Here is a 12928-nt window from a genome sequence, read left to right on the forward strand (position 1 = left end):
CTTCATATTTTCTCTTTCAGATTAGAAGACAGCACACATTTTTCTAAGAACTCTTTGAATGTAAAGCTTTAAGTATATTTTCCTTATATCATGATCAGTTAACATAACCTCTCGTTTTCATGAACAAAAACTAATGCCAGTGATAGGCCACCTGTCAAGGCTGAATCCCCACTCTGGCACTTTGAGTACAGAAGCTGAGAGCCCACAAGGATTTTTAAAACTAATACTTGCCACTTCAGGCTTGTATTAAACTCCCAAGGTTATAACTTTTCTCTGACCTTGGCTTGGTAAACGCTGCCACCACCCAAATGCAAAAAAACCCCTTGGACCCAGGAAGGAGCACTTGGGAATTCCTCCCTGTGGGGTACCCTCAAGCCCTTTTACCCCCGCCCCCTTCCAGGGAAGAGCTGAGAAAGAAAACAAAGGAAATTAGATGTTGCTACCAGCTAATCAAACATTCACAAACCTCTTAGGACACCAAAAATCCAATCCTGTTCTTAAAGGTAAATTTTATTAAACACAAAAAGGAAACAAAAATACATCTGGAACTTAGATTTTTGCTAGATTTTGAAAGAGCAATTCCAAAAATTACGCACTCAAAATAGCTTTCTTGGGGGTTTAGCTTAAAGGTTACAAGCAACCAAAAGCATCTGGGGTTAGCCCAGAGGAGATTCACATGCCAAAATAAAGAAATAAACCTGATCACATCTATCTAAACATTCCTAATTTACTTACATATTTGGGAGATTTCAAATAAGTAATTCTAGGTATGATCTGACGATCATTCCTGGCTTAAAGCTTTGTACAGCATTCCTGCTGCCCTCTGTTCCCCTCTTTTCTGGAGAGACACAACAGACACAAGGGAATGCTTCTTTCCAAATTTAAAAAAGTTCTAGCCCTTTACAGGTAAAGCAAGCAGAGTACAGACACCAAGAGGGATTTTACAGCTAACTGGCTGGCTGGGTGTCCATAAAAGGGAGCTACCCCCTCTTCATTTATCACACCATTTGTTCTGAGGATTAAGCTTCCCAATGCCACAACCATGGCACGGATATTTTTATTTATTATTTGTGTTCTTCACCGTAGTGTCTGTAGCTATAGAATTTACTGCTGCTCCATTCCAATTTCTTTCTCCTCCAGTGAAGTGGGGGTTGTGCAGAAAAAGGAGTACTTGTCTCAGTTTATATGGCAATGAAGAAATTAAGAGCTGGCTGTACCTTGCTAACAGTTAAGAGTGCTTCTCAATGTCACGGATACTTGTGAGGAGAATGTGATAATGAAAGTTGTGCCTCGCATCTGTTCCCAAGACTGTTGAGTTTTTAATTAATGTTTCCTGGAAAATATAAGACCAAAACCAAGTTTCATTATATTGTTCAAAGAACACTAATAGAGTCTCTTCTACAATTACTACTGATGTAAGGATAAGGTTAAACAGAAATTAAAAGGAACAACAGTCACAAGAATGACATGCTTGCAAGCTGCATGGCAACTTTAAAAAAATACCACAATAGAAGCTCAAACTAAATGTGTATCCCATTTTTTTTTTAAAAAAGGAAGAGTACCAAAACAATGCCACCATAGCTAACCAGCAGAGTAAAAGAGGCCATTAGAGACCAAAATACATCTTTCAAAAATTGGAAGTCAAATCCTACTCAGGAAAATAGAAAGGCACATAAACTCTGGTAAGTCAAGTATAAACATGTAATTAGGCAGGCCACAAAGAATTTGAAGAGCAACTAATGGAAGCAAAAACCAACAGCAATTTTTTTTTAACTACAACAGACCCGGAAGCCTGCCAAACAATCCGTGGGGCTACTTGTGGGGCTCACAGAGCACTCAAGGAAAATAAGGCTGTTGCAAAGAATATATTTAGCTTCTCCGCCTCTCTCTTCACTACGAAGAATGTGAGGGAGATTCTCATATCTGAGCCATTCTTTTTAGGTGACAAATCTGAGGAACTGCCCCAGATTGAAGTATCAATAGAGGATGTTTTGGGAACAAACTGATAAATTAAACAGTAATAATCACTGGGACCAGAGGGTATTGACCCAAGAATTCTGTGTGAGGGGATGAATCAGGTACCATACTTATACAATCTTTGGCTTCTTTGCTGCACTGGATAAGAAGGCATGCCAACTATGATCTGAACATCCATTAGGGACTGGGCTGAGGTCACCAACTCTTTCCCATGGGTTACTAAAAAGATATGGGATCATAATGACTTTGCATCACTGTTGACTGGAGCTGATTTTGAAATACTGACCTTGAGATAAAAGGCTCTATAGCCCACTAAATGCAGTGTAGCTATCCATGCCAGACGTTATTTGGTTTGAAAGTTTACCTCAGAATTAAGGAGCTTTGAGACATTGTTGCAAAATGATGAGCTTTTAAGTATGTCTTTTACTGGATGGCATTATATAAATGCAGTTGTTGATTAACAGTTCTGAAATACCTTTGTCTTGAAGTTAGCTGCAAAAGATTAGTGTTGATATCCAGAGACATATTTTTTATAGCACAGTGGCATCCATTGTATTGAATATTTAGATGTAGAGCTGGAGTTGTACTTGCGTAAGTCTTTGTTTGAATATATACCATCTAGTAAAATAACTTTTCATTGTCTACCAGTTTTGCCTTTTTGAGTAAAGAACTAATTTTACAATTCTTCCCTTTGAATAATAAAGGGATCATTCAAATTCTGCTTTTCATATGATATTCCAAAAATATTTTGAGTAAATATATCCGTATAAAGAGAAATAGTATTTAGAATGCACATCCTCCACTAGTTACTCAGGAAAAATTCCCACTGAAGCCAGATAATCTAGTTCTGAGTTTACATCAGCATTTCACTATTGTACCTTCAAAATTTTCTAATTTAAAGTGTTATATTTGTAAAATCCTTGCTATTGAGTACTTGAATTAAAAAGGACCCAGTAGTTATTGAATATTAGTTTCGTGGCAGGTACTGTTTAGGTAGTTAATGCTACTTAATTAAATACATAATTTAGTTAGTGATGTGATTGATTGAAGAGTTAAAGACACTGTTTGGATATACTGAGTCATTTCACACCAGAAAATGTGATGGCTGAAGAGAGCAAACAGTTGAGTTGTATATACGAAGTCCATTCTACTCTTCTGTGTTCTTATACACCTCCTTTTTTTTTCCCCTTCTCAGCTGTAAGCACAAGGTATACTTGGAAAAGCTGCCAAATACTAGCATAATTATCCCATTTCATAACGAAGGATGGACTTCACTCTTGCGAACCATATACAGCATTATCAACCGGACTCCAGACATCCTTATAGCTGAAATCATTCTTGTGGATGACTTCAGTGACAGAGGTAAGGTCCAGTGGGTAAGATTGTGACTATGTAGAAATTAAAGGAGAGGAAAATATAAAGAAACAAAATCTGTTTGACCAGTTGTACCCAGAAAAGATCAGTTTAGTTGTTATAGTTTGCTCATGCATTGAGCACTGTTTGTTTAGTTAGGTTTTCATGGATAGCTTGTGTGTTACTATGGATGAAGGGTGAAATATATATTAGATTAAGAAGAAGAAGAAAAAGATAAAAGTTCTCTCATGCCTTCCCACTAATAAAATGTTCAAATTGGTGTATCTTTCTGAAATGCTGCAAATTGTAATGTTGTAAACATCTTTTTTTCTCTAGGCTTTATTCTCTCCAGTAAAAACCTATTAACTTTCACCTTTTGGATGTGACTTGACAGATTTCTTAACTTATGTTTATTGCATGAGGCAGCTCCATTTAACTGTACAAAATAGCCATACCGAAGAATGACAATATATTTTTTTCCAAATATTAGTCTTTTGACTAGAAAGACTTCTGAAGACATTGCTTCAGAACATGAGTTAGTTGAAATTTCTAGAAGTCTGGATACAGTAAAACTAAAAAATCTCCTTTTTTGTTTTGTTTTTTTTGTTTTGAAGCCTTAGCCTCTGAGTTGCTGAAAGTGTTCGTCATCCTCCATCATTAGTTCTTGAATTCAATATCATGAAGTCCCTTCTCTTCTTGGTAAAATCCAACAATGGCAGCTTGAGATTTTGATAAAAAAATCAAATAATTATTTCTTTTCAAGTGTACATTATTTTTCTGATCCTAAATCTTGTAAACAACTTTGAATATTAAAACTATCAGTGGGTACTTGATTTAGGTGAACCTTTCTCTGAACTGCAATCCACCAAAGTTGTTGCTCATCTCCAAATGGATTGATATGTGGTATAAAGGGGAAACTGCATTCTTGGGTAGTTTTCTAGATAATTAGCTTTTGTCTCAGTATGGAATTTATCAGAGCAAATTTCTGACCTACAACTATGATGGCAGGAAGCCTTTAGGTGTCTGAGAAAAATGTTTGAGGACCATTGCTGTGACAGAGCATTTCTCAGCAAGATTTTTATTTCACAATAATATTTGGGGGTGGAGGGAATGGTGACACATGCATCTATCTTGGCTTCTCATCACTGTCATCTCTATTGCCATATAGATTTTGATGAACTGTCCTTCTACATATAATGTAGTTTAACTGTAATCATGAAGTAAGCAAGTGTAATGCTGGCTGCTCCCTACTTGATAGATTCTATACTATGACCAGAGTTTTCTGGGACAAGAATCATAAGGTAGCGTTGCAATTTTTCGACAGGCAAGTGATTTTCCAGTAGTAAACAATTTGTAGAGACATCTGTAAGGAGAAGTCTTACTGGTTGTCTGAAAACATACTAGAAGTTAAAAAGAATAATTTTACTACAAGAGAACATTGTTACTGAGACCTTGTTCTCTCATAATCACTCATGACCATATATGTGTTGGGAATATGATTGTATATTAGTGGTGTTTTATGAAGGTTTTACTGACTATAAAAGTAGCTTTTATAATATTAAATGTTATTGGTCTACCAGGTTTAAATCTACCTCCTGGTTACGAGAGAGAGTCAGTTACAATTAATCAAAGAATCTTGTCTCTCTTTTAGCAGTTTTCAGTGTGTTGGTTTGTTTCTAGTGAGGGCCCTCTCCTGTAAGCAAGACCTCTCTTTACCAGGGTGAAAATATTTTGTGTGAATAAGTGTCACCACATTTCAACTTTTAGAGTACATTTTCAAAACATTGTGCAAAGTTTTAGCCAAACTCTATGGGAGTCACAAAGTTCAAAACGGCATGCAGCTTTGAGAAAGTCTTAACCCAACAAGACATTTGTTGTTAATACAGGGATAAAGATAAGGCTTCTGAAAGAGACAGTACAAGACTGTGTCCTTCTGAAAAATAAATACTAGTTTAAAGAAATTACTTGCCAAACCTCTGTTCCTACCTCAAAGATGCTTGACACTAAAATAGTGTTTAAAAAAAAAAATCTTCCAGTGCAAAATGCTGATTCAATAGTATCTAAACATTTCATGGAAACTTGAATTGCTGTGGGGGCTCTCCAGCTCCATAATAGTAGAAATACCTTATCTGTAATTAGTAAAATCCCTTCTTCATCCTGTACGGGAACTTTTTGGAAGACTAGGAGAGGAAGCAAAGAAGGCATATCTAAAACAGTCTAGGGCTAATTAATCTCTTGGATACATGTGTTATTGAAATTCATGGGAATAGAGAGCAAATTGTTGTACTCTATCACCTCTGTGCTGGAGATGTTTTCACATGTGCTAGTGATGAATGTGTATCCATTAGTGTCATTGTCCTTTTTCCTAATAAGTGCCATATTGTGGGTGCCTGATTTATTCTAGTTCCTCTTGTTCTGGACCCAGTTATATTGTTTAAATAATGTTACATTTGTGCCATGGTATTCAACTGAAAAGCGTGAATTAGTGCACTCTGCCATTAAAGTTTTTATGTGGTTCAGGATGGGAGTAGGTTCATTTAAACTGTACTTATCCCTTCCAAATTATTTTAAAACTGATGGTAGGTGTCTAGCATTCCCTCACAGGTCCCTTTATTAATCAACTCTTCTTCAAAACACTGTTGAGGAGAGATTACTAAGCGACAGACAAACTAGTTGGAAATATAATTATTTAGAAAAGTGGAGAACACTTAACTTCACAGGACTGTAAAAATAGATGAAGGAATGTCAGTTCTTTTCTTATTTTATATTCTTACCTAATGCTAACACTGAAGTGCATATAAAGAGTCTTAAATGACAGACAGCAAAAATGTTTTAGTGCATAGCATACCACTGAGCATTTGGCTAGACTATTTATGAAAAGTTGTTTGTGTGCCTTGATTTTATTCACATTTATTCCTTCAGCTTTAGCTATCAATACCAAAACCTTTGGTTTGTTCATGCATAACATTAGCAATAAATTATGACATTTAGATGATATAAAACTGGAAGAATGACTATACCTTTTAAATTTTGATATAACCAAATCTAGGGAGCTGGTATAAAAAAGGAAGCTAAACAAACGTTATAAAATATTGCCATGCAATATTTATTTATGAAAAAATTCAGTATTTGATGACTGTGTGAATGAAAGAAGCTCTCACAATCCGGAGGCAGAAATCTACATTTTGGTATATCTCAGAAGTCACAGTATCTTAAAAAGCCTTTTTTTCATATATTTCCTATTACATCTGAAGAAATCAAAGAAAAATGTATTGATGTATTTAGTAGAAATAGTTCTTTTCTCTGGTTGTCTTAACAACAATGCGGTAAAAAAAGGGATGTGAAACTTTAGGTGAGCCATAGTGTTTTATATGATCATAACAAGAATGTAAAACATAGTGTGTTGTCAAGGTCAAAGAGAAATGAGCCTGAGTCTTAAAAGAACGTAAGTAAAGGGGTGATCGGGGCGGGGGAGGGGGGGAGAGAGAAATTCAAAATACAAATACAAAACATAAAAAAGAATATACTGTCATTTAACAAGCTCTATAAGAGACAAGTGTTTTATTTCCATGGCATGATTTGTCTGAAAAGGCACTAACTTGGGAGCTAATAGTACTAGATTACAGCAGACCTCTAGAATCAGGGGGTTTGCTTCTCTTCTCCTAATGAGCTGAAGTCTGTTCTCTCAGTTAGAAAACTGCACTGATTTCTGTTTAACTGTGTTCCAGCTCTGTGTCATTGTACGACTTATACTTCTAAAATATATATATGATCATTTTTCTGTAAAGCCCTCTTCTAATTAAGACCTTTATCAGCTGTAAAATCATTTGGTGATGCACAATATTTTCTTCCAAATTGTTTTACTGTATTTTTGCCATATAAAGTTGCTGTCTACTGAAAGCTAGAAAACAGCTTTCATATAAGCTTTCATAAGATTTCATTAAATCTTACATATGTAAAAGAGTGCAAAAGAGATCTAATTCTAATTTTGTTCAGAAGAAATGTGAAACATCTTTGAAAATCTTCGGGTGAAGAATATTCCAGTACCTGATCCATGCAAGCCCTCTTTTTGCATATAGTGCAAGCAAGCCTCTTCAAGTTATACATCCAGGAGTTTAAAAATAGTCTAGATCAGTGGTGGGCAACCTTCAGCCCACAGGACGCACGCGGCCCGTCAGAGTAATCCGCTGGCAGGCCATGAGAAATTTTGTTTACATTGAGCACCCTTAGGTATGGCCGCCCGCAGCTCCCAGTGGCCGCGGTTTGCCGTTCCCAGCCAATGAGAGTTGCGGGAAGTGGTGGCCAGCACATCCCTGCGGCCTGCACTACTTCCTGCAGCTTCCATTGGCCGTGAATGGCAAACTGCAGCCATTGGGAGCTGCGGGTGGCTATGTCTGCGTACGGTCAATGTAAACAAACTGTCTCACAGCCTGCCAGTGGATTATCCTGACAGGGCCGCAGGTTGCCCACCACTGCTATATGCAGTGCTCACCAGTGATTAAAAACTGGTATGTTATAGAAGGTGTAGTTTAGCATCTCACTGGCTCTTCACTGTATTCCCCTTGGGGAATACTTCACACATTCTTCATTCATGTAGCTCCATGCCCAATTTTCCAGGGGTTTCTTGCCTGGTTTATTTAGTTGTTGGCTATTTTGTTTAGTTTCTAACTTTCCTTGGACAGGGACTATATCTTCCTCAGTGTCTGTAGAGAATCAAGAGCACCATCAATGTACAGATAATAATATCCAGCAGCAGCCAGTTTGGCCATATAGCACATGTCTGACTTTATTGCTTCATGCAAGATTGCAAATAGTGATTTGGCAAGGTTGCGGGCTGCCTGTTTTAAAAGCAAAGCAGTTGTAGTTCAGCGTCAGAACTGTATGTCTTTCTCAAGAATAATAAATTCAGTCTGTTTTATGGCAGATTAAATCCCATTTATTTTACTTGCAGAAGCTTTTTGAGTAGGATGTCACTTGTGACACCAGTTTATAGGTGCGTGGCTTCAGATGTTGGGCAGGCATAACTTTTAGCGATTGAATTAAGGCTATGTGCCCCACACTACAAGAAGGATGTGGAAAAATTGGAAAACATCCAACGGAGGGCAACAAAAATTATTAGGGGGCTGGAACGCATGACTTATGAGGAGAGGCTGAGGGAACTGGGATTGTTTAGTCTGCGGAAGAGAAGAATGAGGGGGGATTTGATAGCTGCTTTCAACTACCTGAAAGGGGGTTCCAAAGCGGATAAATCTAGACTGTTCTCAGTGGTAGCAGATGACAGAATGAGGAGTAATGGTCTCAAGTTGCAGTGGGGGAGGTTTAGGTTGGATGTTAGGAAAAACTTTTTCACTAGGAGGGTGGTGAAACACTGTAATGTGTTACCTAGGGAGGTGGTGGAATCACCTTCCTTAGAGGTTTTTAAGGTCAGGCTTGACAAAGCCCTGGCTGGGATGATTTAGTTGGGGATTGGTCCTGCTTTGAGCAGGGGGTTGGACTAGATGTCCTCCTGAGGTCCCTTCCAACCCTGATATTCTATGATTCTATGTTGCATGTTTAGCTATCTTGCCACAGGAAAACTTTGCAGTAGAAGGAGGTTTCTGATATTGTGAATGATCGCTATTCACAATAGGTTTCAGAGTAGCAGCCGTGTTCGTCTGTATTCGCAAAAAGAAAAGGAGTACTAGTGGCACTTTAGAGACTAACCAATTTATTTTAGCATAAGCTGTAGCTCACGAAAGCCTATGCTAAAATAAATTGGTTAGTCTCTAATATACCACTAGTACTCCTTTTCTTTATTCACAGTAGGTGTTCTCGTATGTCAAAATACATAACTTCCCTTTTAAAAAAGGAAAGGGTCAATGAATAAGTAAGGGTGAACAAAGCAATATGTGGAATACCTGAGGCATATTAAAAGTAACGGATTCACGGGACTGGTCCCTCTCTTTGAGTCCTAGATTCACTACTTCTGCCTTCAGCTATCACTTTTATCCCACCTCTTTTGTATCTTTGTTTCATTTGCCCAAAAGTAATTTGGAGGGGTTTGTTTTTGGAGTTTCTTTGGTCAGTGCTTTAATAAAGCCATATTTGCCCAGCAGAGAGGCCAAAATCCTGACAGCATCTTGTAACTCACTCCAAATGAACTGCTAGCCAAAGGCAGCAAAGGAAGGATTAATATGAATTCCTGGATAAAAGCTGGCACTTCTTCTTAATCTTTTGGCCCTTTATTTCATTTAATTTCTGAAATGATTGAAATGGCTGTTTCCCTCTCAGTGAGGGACATGCTGTATATCGTGAGCTACAGCTAGAGCTGACATTTAAGCAATAACTCCTTTTCACACATGGCACTTATTTCTTCTCCATGACTCTAGCAAGTTGAGACAGTGCCATGGAGAGCACTGTAATGTCAATTGGAACAATAGTTTGCAACCAGTACAAGCATTGGGCCAGATCCTGAAATACATGGACGGGGGGGGGAATTCATATTGATTTCAACAGAAGATGACTCTGAATCTATTGCTCTAAAAAAGGCTCGTGCTATTTCTCACCATGCCCATGTATAAGTGGGGGGTGCTGCCTCTATGGCATTTAATTTGCTCCTTAAGCCTCTGGAAACCTTTGTCAAAGAAAGCAAATGGCTCTAAGGTATGCAGCATACAGCGCAGGAAAGAGGTGAGCAGTGGAGGGGACATTCCACTTAGTGGGTCTGTTCCCTGCAGACCTATTGTGTTTCTGCCCAAAAATCTAGGCAGTAATTAATGCAACTTGGAACAGTTTTAGTTCATCTCTGTTGTCTCTGTAGTTGCTACTAATAGTCCATAGAGGGACCTTACTAATAATAATCTGCCTCCGATAGGAGGTATGCTATTTGGGAAGGGAGGATACCAGTGAAACTACATAGATGGAGAGCTTGTCATAATAGGAATGCCAACTTTAGATCCTCAGGCTCTGTAGGATTGAATGGACTAGCCGCCAGCAAGCTGTATCCTAAAGCCTTTGCTCCCCAATCAAATTGACAAATCTCTCAATAAACACGATGCTGCTACTTACTCCAGCTACCGGAGCCAAATCATTTGGATTTGATGTGTAAGACAGTATTTGAATGCAAATTTCTATTGTGTTATAGCCATGTGTTTTTCTTCTTTGTATGGGAAAGCATCTTGAGGTTTTAGTCTGGTATGGGCCCCATTATACTAGGCATATAACTACACAGATGTACACTGAATAACAGTCCCTGCCCCGGTCCTGCAAAGGATTGCAAAATTTTAAAGTAAAAATTTATATAATCTGAAACAATGTAATATTACTCCATGTTTTGTACGATGTGTTGAAAAATACTTTCTTATATTAATTCCTTAGTGGCAGGTGGGCCTTCAAGCTGTTTAGCCTAGTGATCTAGTAGTAACATATTACTGCTTGCAAGATCCATGTTTGGCGCTTTAGAATGGCAGGAGATGCTACCTTACAGGAATGAGGCACTCTATCCGTGCAGATGGAAGCACTTGATTTCACTTTTGCAGCAGAGACCTCTAGAGCCATTCAAGGGAAAATATTGACTGACTCTAGAAGAAGGTCATACACAGTTCTTTTAAGCCAAAAGGATGCAGTCTTCCTGACACAAATTCGTGGGAAGAGAATAAAAGAGGAAAATAACAGGAAATGCTGTGAACTAATTCCTAGAGGTTTGATTGCCCAACCCAGGACATGGGGTTCAAATCACCCCTAAGTTTGGGATTATGAGTTATCTCTTGGGCCAAGCCCCCAAGTCTGGGGATATTCTGATTTCAATTAGATTACAAATCTAATTTTGCTATTAGGTCCATCTCTAGTTTAAATAACGTAGGTTATTTCTGCTAATGCTGCATTGCATAAGTGCATCATAAAAGGACATGTAAGCAGCAGTAGGAACAAAATGCTTTTGATTTCCATTCCAAGATTCCCAGTTGACAGAATATTCAGTTTTCCATTACTCTTTCCCTCCCTCATCCCCATTTTGATTATTTAATATTATATCCTTCTATTGTTGTTTTTTTTCCTGAAATGAAGCTTACAGCCTTTTGCTTTCAGCAAGTGAACCCACCCATATCAGTTTCATTACCAAGGCATTACTGCTTGGCAGAATGACTTGGTGTACCTGTGGGGAACAGGAGAGTTTTCCCAGCAACAGTAGTTGCACTCATTAGACTGATGGTCATCTTGAGAACATCTGCAGCCAATCTCAAAATGGATTTCATTCCCTACGGGGTAGAATATTGTCATGTTGGGACGCGGGAAAGAAGCAATTTCAAATAATTGAAATCACATAGTCCAGCTGCTTTGAACTGGTTGTGAGTGTGGCTGGAATAGGAGATGTAATTTTAAAGGGGAAGAAAAAGCAAAACTAGCCTTTATATGAGGTATCTCAAGCCCAACTCAGCTGTGTTATGAAAAGACCCATTCTTATTCCTTGCACAGTCCCATGCATAAGATGTTGCAAATGACAGGTAATTTTACTTCAAGAATTTGTAGAATCACAATTATGGAGGCTTTGTTTCCATGATCTTTGGATCTGAGAGTCTCTAGAGTAGTTCCATTGCCCAACCCTCTGAAATGTGTGAAGGGTACATTTCTGCTGGTGACTTCAGACTGCATTTCTCCCCAGTGTGAACATAAGGATTTTAAGGAGAATGTGAACAAGGTGGTGTTAACATGCTGCCAACTGGGGCTTCTTTATGTCTGCTTCCAAAAATGCGCGCACACACATTAGTTGCACATGATCTCATTCTGACTTTTGAGATATCTGCTAAAGACTTAAGTGAGGATTCTGAACAATGTCTGTATGACTATTTTGTAATGTAAACCAAATTTGTAGTTATGAAATATCTCCCTATATATACTGTGAGAGTATATTTAACTCTTTTCTCATGTTGTAAATTATATTCACCCTACTTTTTTCTATTTCTTTTTTAAATTATTCAGTTACGGATCCTGAAATGCTCTTGTATGGGTGTTATGGAGTTAAAATAAGATTAGCTAAAGAGGAAATTATCCCCCAATTCTCCATGTGAAATATTTAGACTTGGATTTCATAAACAGCAGAGAAAATTGCTAAACCTGGGTGAACATTAATTTCTGCATTAGTTTCTCTCTCCAGCATCAGCTGTTTGCTTTACACTCCAAAGAAAATGATGATGACAGTACACTGAAACATCCAACAACCCAAAAATGGGCTTGAACAATTAACTCATGGTTACCGTCTTCAGCTGTCATCATTGCTGAAATATGAATAAATCAGAAATAGTCCAAAAGCTAGAAAACCTAGGGTATTTATAACAAAGCTCTCTTCATATTTTTGTATATTTTCATTTAGGATTTATGTTAAATTTGTTTTCAAGCTGTAAAATAAAATAAAGGTGATGTTTTAGCCCGCTTTAGCTGAAGCTGTGATATCTGATCTTGGAAATCACAGAAGCTTTCGATGGAGCTATCAGAGACTCAAAATCTGTTAACACCTGCAATTGGTGTGAGCAGAATGGTGGCCAATCCAATAAGCCTTGGGCCATATCAGTCTCAATTCATCCCCAGAATTGTCATGTTATATATGAGAAACTTGTCCCTGGTC

At 37.9% G+C, this 12928-nt stretch overlaps 1 protein-coding gene across 9 annotated transcripts in view; it reads left to right on the forward strand.

Annotated features, from left to right (window-relative positions):
• Positions 1-12928, forward strand: part of GALNTL6 (polypeptide N-acetylgalactosaminyltransferase like 6) — a 935384-nt gene that overhangs the window by 500472 nt on the left and 421984 nt on the right. For all 9 annotated transcript variants that reach the window (XR_012158633.1, XM_073341635.1, XM_073341641.1 and 6 more), the window contains one exon: positions 3173-3339. Coding sequence is in view for 8 of the 9 variants with exons in the window: in XM_073341635.1 (XP_073197736.1) it covers positions 3173-3339 (167 nt within the window). In the remaining variant the exon portion in view is untranslated. The remainder of the gene's footprint in view (positions 1-3172; positions 3340-12928) is intronic.

The sequence above is a fragment of the Lepidochelys kempii genome, chromosome 4 (genome assembly GCF_965140265.1).
Source record: "Lepidochelys kempii isolate rLepKem1 chromosome 4, rLepKem1.hap2, whole genome shotgun sequence".
Classification (NCBI taxonomy): domain Eukaryota; kingdom Metazoa; phylum Chordata; order Testudines; family Cheloniidae; genus Lepidochelys; species Lepidochelys kempii.